At 55.7% G+C, this 18,718-nt stretch overlaps 1 protein-coding gene across 2 annotated transcripts; it reads left to right on the top strand.

Moving 5' to 3' along the window:
• The first annotated feature begins 1,908 nt into the window (after nt 1–1,908).
• Nucleotides 1,909–18,326, top strand: LOC105490026 (astacin like metalloendopeptidase). 2 transcript variants are annotated; one of them, XM_071077356.1, is made up of 9 exons: nt 1,909–2,014; nt 2,673–2,798; nt 5,206–5,267; nt 6,540–6,633; nt 7,065–7,182; nt 7,852–8,033; nt 10,438–10,519; nt 10,852–11,006; nt 16,815–18,326. In XM_071077356.1, exons 1-9 carry the CDS (start codon nt 1,960–1,962, stop codon nt 17,234–17,236), a joined length of 1,296 nt encoding a protein of 431 aa, XP_070933457.1. In that variant the 5' UTR covers nt 1,909–1,959; the 3' UTR covers nt 17,237–18,326. The 2 variants fall into 2 exon arrangements, with proteins under 2 accessions (XP_070933457.1, XP_070933456.1); XM_071077355.1 differs by lacking the exon at nt 1,909–2,014 and having other exon boundaries at nt 2,603–2,798.
• The last annotated feature ends 392 nt before the right edge of the window (nt 18,327–18,718 follow it).

An 18,718-nucleotide genomic window follows, 5' to 3' on the forward strand; every position in this document is an offset into this window, starting at 1 on the left:
TGTCCCCAAATGCTGCCCAGTGCTGACAAGCCCCGCCTCCGGAATTTCAGTCCAGGTGGGGCCCTGAGTGACCTGGCTCTGGGGCTCAGGTGTACGGAGGAGGGGGGATATAGGTAAGGAGTTTAAATTTCCAAATCTGTGAAATGGGAATAGACACTGACTGATCATGCCAGCGGCTGTGGGATTAGGGGGGTGGACTCCCTGCGAGGCTCTGGGCATCTGGGGGTTTCACCTTTCCCACATGGCAGGCTTTCTGGGGTGCTGGTTGCACACTGTTCAGTTTGTGAGATTTCCTGGAGCCCTGTGCTTGTGATAGTGAACTTTCCCATATGTACTAAAAAGCTTGTGAAAGTGCAGTGACCTTTACCTCCTTCCAGAGATACACAGGGGGTGCCCCCAGGGTCTCAGGCAGCTTTCCTCGTGTCTCAGCACAGGCCAGGGCAGGAAAGGGGGTCTCCCTCGCTGGAGGATAGGTCTACACCGGGGCTGGGGCCTCCGCTGGGCCTGGAGCAACTTTCTGCGATGTCTCTCTGCCCCCTGGTGGCGGGAAGGCACCTCAGCAGAGCCCCGCTCCAAGCGGGTCCCGCGTGTCTTTCACACACTGCAGCCGGGAAGGGGACCGGGCTGGGGTGGGAACCACGGGTAGGCACGGGAGGGGCTGCCAGCAGACCTGGTTGGGGCGGGGCCGCAGGTGGAGCTGGTTGGGGCGGGGCCGCAGGTGGAGCTGGTTGGGGCGGGGCCGTAGGTGCAGTGGTTGGGGCGGGGCCGCAGGTGGAGCTGGTTGGGGCGGGGCCGCAGGTGGAGCTGGTTGGGGCGGGGCCGCAGGTGGAGCTGGTTGGGGCGGGGCCGTAGGTGGAGTGGTTGGGGCGGGGCCGCAGGTGGAGCTGGTTGGGGCGGGGCCGTAGGTGGAGTGGTTGGGGCGGGGCTCTAGGTGGAGCTGGTTGGGGCGGGGCCGCAGGTGGAGCTGGTTGGGGCGGGGCCGTAGGTGGAGTGGTTGGGGCGGGGCCGTAGGTGGAATGGTTGGGGCGGGGCCGCAGGTGGAGCTGGTTGGGGCGGGGCCGCAGGTGGAGCTGGTTGGGGCGGGGCCGCAGGTGGAGCTGGTTGGGGCGGGGCCGTAGGTGGAGTGGTTGGGGCGGGGCCGCAGGTGGACCTGGTTGGGGCGGGGCCGTAGGTGGAGTGGTTGGGGCGGGGCCGTAGGTGGAATAGTTGGGGCGGGGCCGCAGGTGGAGCTGGTTGGGGCGGGGCCGCAGGTGGAGGTGGTTGGGGCGGGGCCGCAGGTGGAGCTGGTTGGGGCGGGGCTGTAGGTGGAGCTGGTTAGGGCGGGGCTGCAGGTGGAGTGGTTGGGGCGGGGCTGTAGGTGGAGCTGGTTGGGGCGGGGCTGCAGGTGGAGTGGTTGGGGCGGGGCCGTAGGTGGAGCTGGTTGGGGCGGGGCCGTAGGTGGAGCTGGTCGGGGCGGGGCCGTAGGTGGAGCTGGTCGGGGAGGGCTGTAGGTGGAGCTGGTTGGGGCGGGGCTGCAGGTGGAGCTGGTTGCGGCGGGGCTGTAGGTGGAGGTGGTTGGGGCGGGGCTGCAGGTGGAGCTGGTTGGGGCGGGGGCTGCAGATGGAGCTGGTTGGGGCGGGGCTCTAGGTGGAGCTGGTTGGGGCGGGGCTGCAGGTGGAGCTGGTTGGGGCGGGGCTGTAGGTGGAGGTGGTTGGGGCGGGGCCGCAGGTGGAGGTGGTTGGGGCGGGGCTGTAGGTGGAGCTGGTTGGAGCGGGGGCTGCAGGTGGAGCTGGTTGGGGCGGGGCTGCAGGTAGAGCTGGTTGGGGCGGGGCTGTAGGTGGAGGTGGTTGGTGGGAGTAAGATGGGAGCTGGAGCAGCTGCTATTTAAGAGGTGGTGGTGGTAGTGCTGATTCTGTAGTTAGGCTGCTCCGTCCTGCTGGGGCTTAGTCTTGTTTGCTGAAGGGGCAGCAGGACTCTACCATGGAGGGTGTAGGGGGTCTCTGGCCTTGGGTGCTGGGTCTGCTCTCCTTGCCAGGTAAGCTGGCTGCCTGTTTCTCCTGCTGCTGGCGCCAGCCTGGAGTAAAGCTGGGGAGAGGCCAGAAGGTTGTGGCTGGAACCTTCAGGGATTGTAGCTGAGCTCAGTGGCTCAGAGCACAGAGCTTTCCAGGGTTGTTCTAGAAGTCAGCTCTTGGGGGCCAAGGGGAGGCCTCCTGAAGGCCCTGGAAGCAGAGGGCCTGCCTGGCAGAAGATGGCAGGTGTTGTGCCCCAGGCGTACTTATCTTGGGGTGGGGGTAGGCTGTAAGTCCCCACTCCAGGCTGAGCCCATTGTCCAAGAGCCTGGGCTGAGAAAGAGTCATAGAGAAAGGTCTGAGGCTGGCCCTGCCCTTGCCAGGGGTGTCAGAACCTGAGGTCTGTCCTGCCTCCTTCCTTCCTGTTCCTCCTCTACCTCATAGGTGGGGCACGTGCCCTTTTGGTCCCCCTAGGGGAGCTCCTTCCCGAGGTCATCTAGACCTTGGCGCTAGTTGGGGTTGAGCAGGGAGGCTGGAAAGGCTCTTTGGCTTTGTGCTGGAGCCTACTCTTCCTAGGGACTGAGTCTTACAGCCTGATCCCCCGCACTCAACCCATGTCCTGCTGTCCGGTCTCACTGGTGGGTGCTCCAAGCATTTGTGTATGCCCCTGTCTGTCTGGACCAGGTATGATCCTAGGAGCGCCCCTGGCCTCCAGCTGCCCAGGAGCCTGTGGTACCAGCTTCCCAGATGGCCTCACCCCTGAGGGAACCCAGGCCTCCTGGGACAAGGACATTCCTGCAATTAACCAAGGTGAGGGCATCTTCCCAGGGCCTGGAGGGGCATGACATTATGTAGTGGGAAAACCACACTGAACACTCAGAAATGCAGAGCCTGGGAGGAAATGGACCAGCTTACTCTAGGCTGTGTTTTTTGTTGTTGGTGGTGGTTTTTTTTGGACAGTCTCACTCTGTCGCCCAAGCTGGAGTGCAGTGGTACAATCTCGGTTCACGCCATTCTCCTGCCTCAGCCTCCCGAGTAGCTGGGACTACAGGCACCCACCACCATGCCTGGCTAAATTTTTGTGTTTTTATTTCTTTTTTTTTTTTTTTTTTGAGACGGAGTCTCGCTCTGTCGCCCAGGCTGGAGTGCAGTGGCCGGATCTCAGCTCACTGCAAGCTCCGCCTCCCGGGTTTACGCCATTCTCCTGCCTCAGCCTCCCGAGTAGCTGGGACTACAGGCGCCCGCCACCTCGCCCGGCTAGTTTTTTGTATTTTTTAGTAGAGACGGGGTTTCACTGTGTTAGCCAGGATGGTCTCGATCTCCTGACCTCGTGATCCGCCCGTCTCGGCCTCCCAAAGTGCTGGGATTACAGGCTTGAGCCACCGCGCCCGGCCTTTTTATTTCTTTTAAGTGGAGATGGGGTTTCACCGTGTTAGCCAGGATAGTCTTGATCTCCTGACCTCATGATCTGCCCGCCTCAGCCTCCCAAAGTGCTGGAATTACAGGCGTGAGCCACCGCGCCCGGCCGTGGTTTTTAAGAGATGGAGTAGTATTGCTGTGTTGCCCAGGCTGGTCTTGAACTCCTGGTCTTAAGTGATCCTCCTGCCTCTGCCTCCCGAGCAGCTGGGACTACAGGTGTGAACGGGTGGAAATTCTATGGGCAATTGCTTTAGTCTACTTTTTCTTTTTGTATCTTTCCTAGTGGATTGCTACTTTTATAAGAAACACTAAGTTCTTAAATGGCCTGATAAAAGTATAGATCGTTGTGAGCCTGGGTGTGGAGCTAAGCGGTGAGTTGATGTTTGAGAACGTCAGCCACCCTGTGCAGGACTGTCTGCAGGTGTGATTAGGAAGTCTGAGGCTCAGGGTCTTGCTGTCTGGGGATGTCACCTGAGGAATGAGGGTGTATAAATAGCCTGAACAAAGCCAGTCGAGATGGAGATTGGAGTTCAGATGTTGGAGCAATGAGGGCTGAAGCACCAGGGAGCAGGGGCCAGTGTTGCCCTAAGGGTGGGTGAGATCCTACTAGGTGTGGTAGCCACTGTGTGATCTGCCCCCTTCTTCCTCCGAGAGCTAACTTAGGGGCCCAGCACCAACTGAGCCTTGAGCCCCAGGCACCGCCCCACCCCTGGATCACCGTGAGTGGTCTGGAGGTAACTGGAACCAATGGAGAAAACTCCCAAATGCTGGTGACCCCAACTATCCTATCACCTACAGTGAGGCTATCTCAGAATGGCTGTCCGTGCCTCACCTGATGCTTTCCTGAGAAGCACCTGCCGCTGTGAATATGGCTAATGCCATACAGCTGTATCTGCCTCCCAAGACTGGCCCCCAGCCAAAAGGAGTTGCCTCAGCCAGAGGTGCCGGGGGCTACTCCCTCATCTGCCCGAGGTGGCCCACAGTGACTCCTAAGGGCCAGGAGTCTGGCCCCTGCCTCAAGGCTGTGCAAGTCAGAGGTGCCATTTGTGGTCCGGAGCGCCCATGGAATCCAGCTGAGGCTGCGCCTGGATTCTTCCCTGCCTTCTCTCCTGCTTTCCTTACTCCCTCCATGAGTCACTTGTGGGAGAGACGAGAAGCAGAGGGGCTAAGAGGGGTGAGGGGTTTGCGAGAGCTGGTACTTGCCTACCTTTGACGGTGGAACAAATTTGAATTTGCCACCTCAAGGGGCCTGAGTATAACAGATGGGTGAGGAATAGATGGGGGATGAGGTGGGCGGGAGAGCCCAGGGCCTGTTCTGAGGAGTGCGGCTCAGGCTGGAAGAGGCCGCTGCTTCCTGACTGCAGGGACCCGGGCTTGGGACCGGATAGGTCGTGGGCTGTGTTTGAGCAGGGGAAGGATGCGGTCCAGCTGAGAAGCCTCTCACACTCAGGGACTGTGCGACTTTCCCTCAGTGCTCAGGGAACCTCTAACTCCACAGTCAGGGGAGGGACAGACCCTGAGCCTCAGACTCCTTCGTCTTTGCCCCTCAGCCCCTCACGCCTGCAGACAGTCCTGCCAGGGTGGCTGACATTCTCAAACATCAACTAATGACTTAGCGAAACACCCAGGCTCGGAGAGCCAGTGACTTATACTTTTATCAGGCCATTTAAGAAGTTATAATAGTAACAATCCACTAGGAAAGACACAAGAATAGACTTAAGGAGGGACTTGCTTGGCCTGTCCCTCGAGTCAGTGTGCTGGGGGACATGGGCCAACACGTCCTTCCCTCCCTTCCCAGGGCTCATCCCGGAAGAAACCCCAGAAAGCAGCTTCCTCATCGAGGGGGACATCGTCCGGCCGGTGAGTGCACACTCTGATGTGTGTGGGTACGGATCAGCCCACAGCTGGTGACAGGCCCTCGGAGCCCACCCTGGGTGACGTGGGGCCTGATGTGGGAGGGACATACACAGAGTGGTAGCTGCCTCTGTTTGTCAAGGTCAGAGCGACTCTTCTGTTAGGAAGTACGAATAAGCCCGCCTGAATGCTAAGGGAGGCTGGTATCTGAAGTGCTGGCACAGTTGGCCTGAGAGGGCTTCCTGAAGGAGAAGGTTTTGAACACTTGACGCAGCTTGGTATCCTGCCCAGGGGAGGTGCTCAGATAAAAGAAGACATGAGCAGGGGTTGGCAGAGTGGCCTGTGGGGGATAAAGGGCCTGGTGGCAGTGGCGACCTGGGGATGGTGGAACAAGGAGTGATGTGGAGCCTGACCATCTTGGCTGTGGTCGAGCGGCTGCATCTGAAGGGAGGGGCTGCTGGGGATTGGGGGTGCCCTGCTAGCAGAAAAGGGAACACTGCCCAGGACAACAGCGCTGTGTTTTAGGCGACTGGGAATGGCAGAAGGCTCCTGAATAGGACAGTGACCCAGGGGAAGGCAAGACTGTCTTGTTGGAGGCCACCACGGATGGCACAGCCTCTGGCTGGGCAGGAGAGCCAGAGGCTGGCCCAAGGCTCCCAGGGGACCCCGGGGGCAGGGCAGACCCCTCTGGGTTATCCAGTGAGTGCTCGGGGAGGTGGCATGTGACCACCAGGAGCAGAATCAAATGCCTCCAGCTGATGGCGCAGGCACACGGGGTGCTGTGGGGCCTGGGCTCTGAAGGGCTCTGGTTGCTGGAGAGCGGAAGAGCGGCCGAGGCCAGGGTGCTGCCTCGCTTTCACTCCAAATAGGCTCTGTCCCCATGACCATCCCACGTTCAGGGAAGCCTGGTGGCTGTTCGCCTCTGGAAGGGGCACTGCCCACATGCTGGGGTGGGGCTGCCGGCCCAAGCCCTTCTGATCCAGGTCACCCTGGGGTGCTGGGCCTCCTAGCCAACATCCTCAGGGACTAATCTCTTGTTTGCTTGAGACTGAAATTCTTTCGTCATAGGCCAAGGGACTGTCTTGTGCATCAAGGTTCATGTAGCTGGCCCCTTGCCTTCCACGCCTCTGTCCCGTCCCTAATGGTCCCCCATTCCCATGCACACAGGTCCTGACTCCCACATCTTTGGGGTTCTGGTGCCCCGGGGTGTGGTACCCTTGGGGCACAAAGCTTGGGTGGCCTCTGTCCCCAGCGGTTGAACTGCTGCTCTCTCCTCAGAGTCCCTTCCGACTGCTGTCAGCAACCAGCAGCAAGTGGCCCACGGGTGGTGGCGGTGTCGTGGAGGTCCCCTTCCTGCTCTCCAGCAAGTACGGTGAGTGAGGGCGGCAGGCTCCCTCCCTTCCTCAGCCCCTTCTTCCAAATGCGGCAGAGGTGCTCCTCTCTTCCTTTCTCCTCTTACACCACCACCTCCCCTCCACCTCCCCACCCCAAGAACCCGTCCACAGAAGCCCTTCTGTTCCTGAAGGTCTCCTGAGTCGGGAGGGTCAAAATCCTGGAAGGGCTGATGGGAAGGTGTGTCTAGCGGGATCTGGTTCCCCTTGAGACCATGCGGTGTGGAGGACAGTGACCTACCCAAGGCCACACAGCCAAGGTCTGTCTGGTGCCCAGCTTCCTCCTGGCACCACTAGGCTGCCCTTTCTTGATGATATTTTGGGAGAGAGTTCAGAGCTCTGCTCCCAGACCCCCATGTAGAGCTCAAAGAGCACCAGGGCTCTGGGGGCTCAGCCGGGTGGTGTCGTTCAGATGAGCCCAGCCGCCAGGTCATCCTGGAGGCTCTCGCGGAGTTTGAACGTTCCACGTGCGTCAGGTTTGTCGCCTACCAGGGCCAGAAAGATTTCATTTCCATCATCCCCATGTATGGGTAAGTGCTGGGCGTTCAGCCCGGAATCAACCTGTCTGTTGTCTAACATTTATGTCTGGGCCCATCCCCCAGGGCTCAGTCTCCCTGCCCACCCTGAGGGGTCTGCCCAATGCGAGCTGGACCTCCAGGGCGGAAGGTGGAAAAGGGATGGGAACGGTGCTAGACCCTCATTTACAAAGCCCTCCTCTCCCGGGGGACTCCACGGGGTGCTGAGGGGAGGTTTTATGGGGCAGACAGTGCATGAGTCATTGAGTCCTGGCAAGTCCCCTGACTTCTGAGCCTCTTCTGCACCCTCTGGGGCGGGAGTGGTGGCGACACCTGCTTCCTAGGTTGTCAAGGGCCTGAGGCAATGTGTGTGAAAGCCTCGGCCCAGGGCTGACCGGGAGGGTGCGTTCACTTAGTGAGCTGCTTCTGTCCTCTGCGTTCATATCAGCTCCTGCTGCCTCCCTGTGGCCCAGGCTGGTGATGGGGGTCCGGTATGCCCATTTCACAGAAGTCCAGGCAGTGAAGGGGCTTGGAGAACGGCGAACCTGAGACTAGCGCCCAGAGTGGGGCCTGCCTGTTAGCTGTTTGTCTGTCTTGTGGTGTGGGGGGAGGGAGAGCCCAGGTCTGTGTGTCTGGGGGGGATCTGGGCTGGCGCTCACCCTGTTTGCTCTCATCGCCCTGCAGGTGCTTCTCGAGTGTGGGGCGCAGCGGAGGGATGCAGGTGGTCTCCCTGGCACCCACCTGTCTGCAGAAGGGCCGCGGCATCGTCCTGCACGAGCTCATGCACGTTCTGGGCTTCTGGCACGAGCACGCGCGGGCCGACCGGGACCGCTATATCCGTGTCAACTGGAACGAGATCCTCCCAGGTAAGCCAGGCCACACGCAGGTCAGGCTGGTGCCGGGGAGGAGACAGCAGGGCTTGGGCCCAAGTTGCCTGGTTCCCACGGATGAGGCTGTCCATCCTCCCCACCACCTGCCTGCTTCCTGTGGGGAAGGTGGGGGTCTCGCTTCTCTGGGACCTGGAGATGGTCCAGCTGCTGCTCTGGGCCCCAGGCCTTCCTCCGCCCACCTGCAGTTGTGCCTGAGTTAGGGTGCCACCACCTGCTCTGTCTCGCTTTTCATCGCTGACACTGTCCTCTCCCTGGGGATGGGGCAGGCAGTACCCATGATGCCTGCTTGTTGAGTACTCTAGCAGCGGTCTTACGCACCAGGCACCACCAGCGTGGGCTGGGGCTGTGTGCCAGCTTGGGGAGCTGAGCCAAAGTGGAACCCCAAGGTAGCAGGCTGTACAAGCCAAGTGCTGGGTCACAGGCTGAGGGCAGCGCTGTGGGACTGGGACATGTGCCAGTGAGCAGGTAGAAGAAACGCAGACTATGGCCGTGGGAGAGTGGAGGCTGGAGGCAGGTGGGCTGTGGTTCTTGTGCTGGCAGCAGCAGCTGTGTGGTGCCAGGGATCAGATCCTGGTGATGGTGGGGTTTCTCCGTTGAGGAGGCAGGAAGACCCCCCCGAGGGAGGGGCAGAGGAGGTGTGGGTGGGAATCGGGCTTAGAGAGTGGAGTGGGAAAGAAGGCCTCTTGCAGGTGGAGGGTGTCCAGCCCAAGACCTTTCACTGCTGTCATGTTAGCCAGGTGAGGCAGCCAGGGAAGCTGCCTGGGCCCAGGGACCTTCCCCAGCCCCAAACACCGCTTTCTCAGTGGCTCCCAGCAAACACGAGTCACAGAGAAAGGGGTGTCTGGGGCACGTGGGTAGCACCTCACAAAGGGAGAGGATGGACATTGAATCAGACCAGGCTGAGGAGGTAGTGAGGAGGGGTGACAAGTGACTCTGTATTCTGAAAACAGACTGATCCTTCCCGATGCTCGTGGAACAGTTGTGAAAGTTTACCCTGATAATTTCATGATATACCATGAAATGCCATGGAAACCTGCAACTCTGAAAGTAAACTAATATAAACATTCTGATCATGATATGAAGTAGAAACCAATACACCAAAACCAAAAAGCTTCTCCTGTTTAGAAATTGAAAGAAAACAACAAAACTTTTTTAGCTCTGGAGTTAAAGTACAGCAATTCTAAAACAAAAATCATGAAAGACTATACAAAACCCAGTGGTTCACAGCTAATGCAGTGCTCAGAGAAAATGTGTAGACTTACATATCAGTAAATAGAACAAATTGAGCATGTCAACGCAAATTAAATGAAAGCAGGAGGAAATTAAAAAAAGGGTAAAAGCAGAAACTGAGTTGGAAAATAGCACTAATTATTCCTAATGATAAAACAGGTTAAAACAGAGCTTCCCCAGTGGAAAAAATGAGAACTTGTTTGTTTTCATTTAGGTTAATATGTTCTCATTAGGTTAATATGCACAGAAACTCTGCTAGGGCAGACACATTAATAGCAGTAATTAACTGTTGTGGGGTGGGGAGTGGGAACACGGGAAGCAGGGGATGGAATTGGAGACTTTTACTACATCTCAATAGTTGACTTTTGAACCAAATGAATATACTACTTATTTAAAATGTTTAATGAGTTTTTAAAAGCAAGAAAAAGAGCTCGAGGGGCAGCTGTTAGGCAGGTGCTGGGATATGAAGGTGCTGGTCTGCTCCGTGGAGAGGAAGCTGCTGTACCGAGGTGGGGTGTATGGGCGGCTGGCTGGGTTTGAGGGAATCAGGGGGGCAAAGATAGAGGGGCTGCCTCTGAAGGCAGGAGGGAACCTTGCCCCTCCCAGGCCTGGGGGACCTGAGCGAGGGGGAGAGGGGCTGCAAGTCTGGGGAGGTGTTGTGGCCTGACGCAGGAAGAAGGTGGGCCTGTGTGTGAGGACTGGGGGTCACCACTTGCCAATGTCAGCGTGGCAGTTTTTCAAAGCTGGGTCAAGGAATAGACATTGCATCTGGGGTGGGAGGGGCATCTAGACCCTGAGCAGCGTGTGACCCGTGGCAGCTGTGGGTTATGCAGAGACGAGCCCTGTGCAGGGCAAATATGCAAGGAGGAAGGATGGGTGGAGAGAACTGCTACGAGGTGATGATTGGCTAGCCATGGGGTCCCTGTGCCTCCAACTCAACTAGTACAGGTTGGGGTTCCTCCTGGGGCTGGGGAGAATGGTGGCTGCGGGCTCAGTCCCTCAGCTTGGGTAAGTTATGAGCTCCCAGAAGACCCTCCCAGCCATTGCCCGCCCTCCGCCCTCCGCCCTCCGCCCTCCGCCCTCCGCCCTCCGCCCTTTCTTGCCCTCCCTCTTTATATGTCAGTAAGTTGTATTGTTTTTGTATTTTTAGGCTTTGAAATCAACTTCATCAAGTCTCGGAGCAGCAACATGCTGACGCCCTATGACTACTCCTCTGTGATGCACTATGGGAGGTGAGGACCCTGCCCCTTCTCCCTCTGCTGCCCCAGCTTCTCCCTGATCCGGACTCAGGTCTCCCTCTGTGATACACTATGGGAGGTGAGGACCCTGCCCCTTCTCCCTCTGCTGCCCCAGCTTCTCCCTGATCCAGACTCAGGTCTCTCTCTGTGATACACTATGGGAGGTGAGGACCCTGCCCCCTTCTCCTTCTGCTGCCCCAGCCTCTCCCTGGTCCGGACTCGGGTCTCTGTGATGCACTATGGGAGGTGAGGACCCTGCCCCCTTCTCCCTCTGCTGCCCCAGCTTCTCCCTGATCCGGACTCAGGGGTCTCCCACTGGGTTCCAGGCTCGCCTTCAGCCGGCGCGGGCTGCCCACCATCACACCGCTTTGGGCTCCCAGCGTCCACATCGGCCAGCGATGGAACCTGAGTGCCTCAGACATCACGCGGGTCCTCAAACTCTACGGCTGCAGCCCAAGTGGCCCCAGGCCCCGTGGGAGAGGTGAGTGGCGTGGCAGGAAGGTGACTGGAGCCTGGAGAAGGCACCTGTGCTCTAATGGTGTCAGGGAGGGTGACACGGAGGGAGATGAGGTCGCAGGGACAGCAGGGTGAGAGCACGGGGGATTACCACAGGACGCAGAACCAGCGCTTGAGGAAAGTTAACACTCACTATGACTCAGCTCTGACCAAAGAGGAATAGGGCTCACTCCCTTAGCCTAGATAATAAACATCTACCAAAAACCTAGAGCAAAAGTTCAGGGTAAAACATTAAAACAGGGACCAAGAGAAGTTTTCCCACTATTGTCCCATCTCCCCCACATTGTGTGGCAGTGGAGGGCCTGGGCACTGAGGTAGAGCCAATGAAACTAAAGGTCCGAGGATTGGAAAGGAAGCAAAAAAATCGCTTGTAATAGATGATTACCTGTATTGAAAGCAACAATCTATAAACAATTTATTAGAACTAATAAGAATTAGAAAAGGTAAATACAGTTAATATAAAAATTATATTTCTGTACACTCAGTCAGAAAACACAATTGTTAGTAAACACACCATTATAATAGCAATCATAAAGGTCCCAAGGAATAAATCTGACAGCTGTATCAAACATTTGAGGGAAAATGAACCTTTATTAAAATCATTAAATAACACTTAAATACAGAGAAATACACCCGTTATTGAAAGGAAGGCAAAGTTATAAAAATTCAGTCTTCCCAAATTAATCTATAAATTCCCACTCAAAATATCAATGTTGATCTTGAGAGAGTGCCACATATTTTTTCTTTTCTTTTTTTTTTTTTTTTTCTTGAGACAGTCTTGCTCTGTCGCCCAGGCTGGAGTGCAGTGGCTGGATCTCAGCTCACTGCAAGCTCCGCCTCCCGGGTTTACGCCATTCTCCTGCCTCAGCCTCCCGAGTAGCTGGGACTACAGGCGCCTGCCACCTCGCCCGGCTAGTTTTTTGTATTTTTTAGTAGAGACGGGGTTTCACCATGTTAGCCAGGATGGTCTCCATCTCCTGATCTCGTGATCCGCCCGTCTCGGCCTCCCAAAGTGCAGGGATTACAGGCTTGAGCCACCGCGCCCGGCCTCTTTTCTTTTTTTTTAAAAGTTGGAGTCTCACTCTGTCACCCAGGCTGGAGTGCAGTGGTACAATCTCGGCTCACTGCAGCCTCTGCCTCCGAGGTTCAAGTGATTCTTGTGCCTCAGTCTTCTGAGTAGCTGGGCTTACGGGTGCCCACCACCACGGCCAGCTAATTTTTGTATTTTTAGTAGAGACAGGGTTTCACCATGTTGGCCAGGCTGGTCTTGAACTCCTGACCGCAAGTGATCTGCCTGCCTTGGCCTCCCAATTGATGGGGTGATTATAAAGTTTTTATATGAAAATACGGAAGGTCAGTAATAGCCGAGACATCCCTGAAGGAAAAACTAGAAAACTTGCCCTAGCAGATATCAGTCATGTAGTTCATGAAACGTCTTTATGTAAAGGCACAGCACTGGGGCAAGGCTAGACAATTGCCCACTGCAACCAAATTCAGAAACGGATCCCATTCAGAAGCAGAGCTTTGGTAAAGGGCCACTGATGGTCACTAGCGAAGGACAGTTAAGTTACTTGTCTTAGAGCCATTTAACATCTATTTAAAAATTCCTAACTCATGCGCAAATAACTCTGGATGCATGAAAGACACATGTAATAAACTTTAACACGTCTAGGAAAATATATAGTAAGATCTCTTCATGACCTTGGGATAGGGAAGGATTGCTTAAATGAGATACAGCACTAACTGTAAAACTAGAAAGATTCATATATTCAACTACATTAATTATAACTTTGTCCAAAGGCACCAAAAAGAAAGTGAAAATACAGGTTACAAGTGAAGATTTTTTTTTTTTTTTGAGACAGTTTCAATCTTTTTGCCCAGGCTGGAGTGCAATGGCGCCATCTTGGCTCACTGCAACCTCTGCCTCCTGGGTTCAAGTGATTCTCCTGCCTCAGCCTCCCTTGTAGCTGGGATTACAGGCAGGTGCCATCATGACTGGCTGATTTTGTATTTTTAGTAGAGACGGGGTTTCACCATGTTTGCTAGGCTGGTCTTGAGCTCCTGACCTCAGGTGATCCCCCTGCCTCAGCCTCTCAAAGTGCTGGGATTACAGGTGTAAGCTACTGTGCCTGGTGTGTGTGTCTGTGTGTGTGTATACACACACACACACATTAATACAAGAACAAACCAGCTGAGCATGATGGCTCATGCCTGTAATCTCAACACTTTGGGAGGCTGAGGTGGGTGGATCGCTTGAGCTTAGGAGTTCAAGACCAGCCTGGACAACATAGTAAGACACCATCTCTGGAAAAAACTAGTGGGGGATAGTGGTGTGCACCTGTGGTCCCACCTACTCAGGGAAGCCGAGGCAGAATAACTACTTGAACCGGGAGGCAGAGGTGGCAGTGAGCCAAGATCGTGCCATTGCACTCCAGTCTGGGTAACAGAGCCAGACTGTCTCCAAAAAAAACCCATCAAACAGAAAAACAGGAAGAGACTTAGACATCTGAGACCAAATGGAAACACACTAAAGATACTCAACCTCAGTAATTGAGGAAATGCGAATGAAGACTACCATACCAGTCTATAGCCACTAAACTGGACACTTTAAAGGCCAATGATACCAAATACTGGTAAGGATATAGAGTGAGGAATGAAAATGCTAGACCCTATTGACAGGAATATGAGTGGCTGTAACCACTTTGGAAAAGAACTTGACATCCAGGAAGACTGAAGTGTACATAAGCCCGGACCCAGATTCTACTCCTAGGTCATCTTGCATGCAAATGCCCTTTCCCTCCCCTCACTACCTGCTTCTGCCCCCAGCCCCAGGTAATCGCTAACCTACTTTGCCTCTCTGGATTTGCTGATCCTAGACATTTCGCATAAGTGGAACCATAGCACATTCTCTTGTGTCTGGCTTCTTAATGTTTTCAAGGTTCATCCCTGTTGTAGTATGTATCAATAACGTCGCTGAATAACATTCCGTTGGATAGATATGCCATATTCACCAGTTGAGGGACACTTGCGTTTTTACTTTGCGGCTATTATGAATAGAGCTACTATGGACATTTATGCACAAGATTTTGTCAACATGTCATTTCTTTTGAGTATACAGCTAGAAATAGAATTGCTAGGTCCTATGATAACTCCATGTTTAACTGCTAAGATATTCTCAATTGAATGCACCATTTTTATTCCCACCAGCGGTATACAAGGGTTCCGATTTCTCCCATCCTTGCTGACATTTGTTATCTATCATTCTGATTAGAACCATCCTACTGAGTATGAAGTAGTATCTCATTGTAGTTTTGAGTTGCATTTCCCTAGCGACTAATGTTGAACATCTTTTAATGTGCATTTTGGTCATCTGTATCTTGGGAGAATGTTCATATCCTGTTTTTCTTCAGTTGGGTTGTCTCTTCTGAGTTGTAAGAGTTCTTTATATATCTAGACACATGTCCCTCATCAGATGTTGCCCTTAAATATTTCATCACATCCTATGTTTCTTGTTTTCCCCACTTTTTGATGATGTCCTTTGAACACCAACATCTGAAATGTGGAAAGTTCAACTGACCCATTTTGTCATTCCTTTTTGGTGTCTATGATGCCTTTGCCTAACCCAAGGCCATGGAGATTTGCACCTGTTTTCATGTAAGTCTTAGTTTCAGGTTTTACATTTAGGTATATGACCCATTTGGAGTGAACCCTTGAACAGGGTGTAAGGAAGGGGTCCGACTTCATTCTTCATGTAACTAGTCAGTTGCTCAGCACCATTCTTTCCCCTATACTTTTTTTTTTTTTGAGAGAGAGTCTCGCTCTCTCGCCCAGGCTGGAGTGCAGTGGCCGGATCTCAGCTCACTGCAAGCTCCGCCTCCCAGGTTCACGACATCCTCCTGCCTCAGCCTCCCCAGTAGCTGGGACTACAGGCGCGCGCCACCTCGTCCAGCTAGTTTTTTGTATTTTTTAGTAGAGATGGGGTTTCACCGTGTTGGCCAGCGTGGTCTCGATCTCCTGACCTCGTGATCCACCCATCTCGGCCTCCCAAAGTGCTGGGATTACAGGCTTGAGCCACTGCGCCCGGCCTCCCCTATACTTTTTTTTACTGCACTAAGTATCTTCTAAAAACCCCTAAAGAATAGATGTAATAAGAAATTTGTGTGTAATTTCTTTTGTTGAGATGGAGTCTTGCGTGCCTCAGCCTCCCGAGTAGCTAGGATTACAGGTGAGCACCACCATGCTGGCTACGTTTTATATTTTTAGTAGAGACAAGGTTTTACCATGTTGGCCAGGCTGGTCTTGAACTCCCGACCTCTAGTGATCTGCCTCCCTCAGCCTCCCAAAGTACTGGGATTAGATGTGAGCCACCGTGCCTAGCCTTGTATGTAATTTTTCTAGAGGTTCGACTACCATGACTAGGGAATTGGGAGGTGGTGGAAAGGCCTGTGGTCAAGGGATGGGTCTATCAGGATGGTGAGCATGAGGTGCATTCCGATGCTGGAACCATGACCTGCCGGAAGAGAGGGGTGGATACGGCGGGGAGAAAGGACACCCAGAATGTTTGGAAAAAGGCTGCCTGTGATGGGAGCTGAGGTACTTCCTTGGATCTAGCGGGAAGGAAGAAGACAGGAATAGACCCAAGTCTGCAGGAGGATCTTGACGTACGGATGCGGGGGCCTCTGTTACACAGAGGTGAGGCCACCAGAGGTAGGGAGAGGGGGATGGAAATAAAGGAGAAGATGTGCCTCTGCTGACTGAAGAGTAGAGGGGGGGATGCCAGCGCTCTAGGACTGGGTGTGGTGGCAGGTCTGATGGCGGGGAAAGGGGGTTGAGGCTGCCTCCGAGGGGCCGACGGCCATGGGGGCTGTGAAGCCTGTGTAGGTGGGAGTGATCTGAAGTGCGGAGGGCTGCTGTAGGAAGATGCTGGGCCTGCGGAGTGTCCGCAGAGCTGCGCTACCTCAGTGTGCACAGGTGGAGGGGGCACTGTGGAAGGTGGCCCCCAGGAACGGGCTGCAGCGGTGGGAGCTCCTGGTGTTGACCAGATCCAGAGGGAGGTGTGGGCTGTGAGGCTGACAGGACCTGGTAGAAGAGTCGCCAGCTGAAGCGTGACAATGAGGATTTGGTCAGGGTCAGCTGAGGGAAGAGGCTCCTGGTGAAGCCCTTGCTGCGTGTGCAGGAGGAACTGGGATGGGAGGCAGTGCTGAGGGGCTGGGGCCAGCCAGGGAGCATGGGCTTAAATGAGGAAGAGTGCCCACAAAGAGGTGGGGTACAGTCGTAGTCTGGCATGACAGTGCAGAAGGAAGCCCCAGGCTACCTCCTGGCACAGTGTAGGGTTTGGATGTGGCCATTAAGTGCAGGAACAGTTCTAGGGCAGGTGTTGGGTTCGGGGCAAGTGGTGGGGTATGGCCGTGGGCAGAGCAGCCTGGGTGAAGGGTCCAGAAGGCAGGCGCTTTGGTGTTGGTTCAGGCGACTTAACTGTCCCGGCAGTCTCGGGTGTGAATGAGGCAGTGGTAGAAGCCTGAGTGGCCTGACGTTCTGATGGTGACTTCGGGGGCTAGGCAGGGAAGAGATGGGATGGCTTCATTGTCCTGGTCTCTGGTAGTGTGGGAATCCAGTATTAGAGGCATTAGGCGGTGGCATGGGTGGGCACCACTCCGGTGAGCCAGGCTCCTCGTCCCTGTGATTCACGCTAAAGCCAGCTCTGGCTCCGCCCAGCCGGGCCACATGTCATCTTCCAGTTCTGAGGCTGTACCTCCTGTCTGTCCTGTTGCAGGGTCTCAAGCCCACAGCACTGGCAGGAGCCCCGCTCTGGCCTCCCCATCCCTGCAGCAGCTTCTGGAGGCACTGTCAGCGGAATCCAGGAGCCCCGACCCCAGTGGTTCCAGTGCGGGAGGCCAGCCCGTTCCCGTGGGGCCTGGGGAGAGCCCACGTGGGTGGGAGTCCCCTGTCCTGAAAAAGCTCAGTGCGGAGGCCTCGGCAAGGCAGCCTCAGACCCTGGCTTCCTCCCCGAGGTCAAGGCCTGGAGCAGGTGCCCCTGGTATTGCTCAGGAGCAGTCCTGGCTGGCTGGAGCATCCACTGAGCCCACAGCCCCATCTTCAGAAGCGGGAATCCAGCCAGTCTCTGTCCAGGGAAGCCCAGCTCTGCCAGGGGGCTGTGTACCTGGAAATCATTTCAAGGGGAGGTCCAAAGATTAAGCCTGTGGCTTCTTTCCCCAGGTAGGGAGGGCGTCCTCTGCCCAGTGGAGCTGAGTTGTCTACCTCTTGGCTCCCCTGGGCCACACGCTATCTTCCAGCCCCAACCTACCACTCCATCTCAGAGGGCTGGGCCTCTTCCCATCTCTCTTCACCGTGTTCCCCTAAGGGCTCCTAGGGCCAGGGGTTCTTCTAGCTCTGCCATAGGGGAAGGCAGGCCTGGCTCTGCCTGCTCTTGACTTTTGCCCCAGCCCTGGAAGATGCTGGGAATGGGAGGTGACATTCTCCAGGGACGGGTCCTGGAAGGGGTGGGGAAGAAGTAGGTTCCAGTCATGTAGAACCCTGGAATCCCTCCTGTGCCTGAGGCCCTGCTCCCCAGCATAGACTAATGGTGTCCCTACCTCTCCCTCGGGGTAACCCTGTGGCTGGGACCCTGGGAACAGCCTCCCATCCCACCCAACATGCCCAAGTATGGGGGACGTTCTGCGGTGGTGTGGCCTCCAGCCCTTCTCTCCAGGAGGCTTTGAGAGCCCAACTCAATGCCCTGCAGAGCAGGAAGGTGCTGGGCCAAGGGCTGCCACCATCGGGGAGAAGAGAAAGACGTGGGCCCCCCCCTCTGATTGCACAATGGGAACCCCAGCTGGCCTCTGAACAGAGGACTCGGTTGTCTCTACCCCAGACCGCTATTCCCTGGAGCTCAGCCGGGCGCAGCCTAGGAAGGAGAAAGGGCTGGGGTTACCTGGCCTGGCCTCCTCCAGGCAGGCCCCACTTCTCCTCTGCCCCAGCTCCTGGTTTTCCCCGTGAGGTTTGTCCCAGGCATGAAGAAAGCTTCCAGGGTGCCAGTGAGTGGGCCTGGGCCAGAGGCCCCTCAGTCCCCAAGGGTACTGTTTTGGTGGCCTTTCAGAGGGTCAAGGAAGGCCTGCTTGGGGTGGAAGCGGGTAGGAGGCCCACATGTTCAGGGAGATAATAAAGTGGAGTGTGCTGTGCTGACCTTCCTGCCTCTTGTGTGCCTTTAACGCCCCTTGCCCTCTGGGGCCCCAGGTGGCTCTCCCACCTTCCAGGGAAGACAAAGACTTCAGTGAGTGCTCCAGGGGTCCTGGCCAAGAAGCAGCAGTGCAGGGCTGAAGCTTGGAGTTCCCAAGCTCTGGGGAGAGGTTGCTGTTTGCCAGCCTTCTGGAGGGTCAATGCTGGGGCTGCACTGGGGACACTGTGGCCTCTACCTTCAGTCGGCCTTGGGTTTCAGTCGTGAGTCACGAATCCTGAGACTGAACAGCGGCCCAGTCCTGGGCATTAGCACAAGGGAAGGACTGCAGGGAGGTGCTGTTCCTCCTCTTGTTCCTGGCTGGGGGAGTGGGGTCTGTGTGAGTGTAGAGTGGATAGGGACTCTGGCCATGCCCCTAGGAGTAGGGGACAGCCCTGCTGGGAGGCTCCCAGGCAGAGACCTTGAGGCAGCCCTAGGACAGAGGCAGTACATGCAGTGCCCCA

The sequence above is a fragment of the Macaca nemestrina genome, chromosome 13, assembly GCF_043159975.1.
Source record: "Macaca nemestrina isolate mMacNem1 chromosome 13, mMacNem.hap1, whole genome shotgun sequence".
Lineage (NCBI taxonomy): Eukaryota > Metazoa > Chordata > Mammalia > Primates > Cercopithecidae > Macaca > Macaca nemestrina.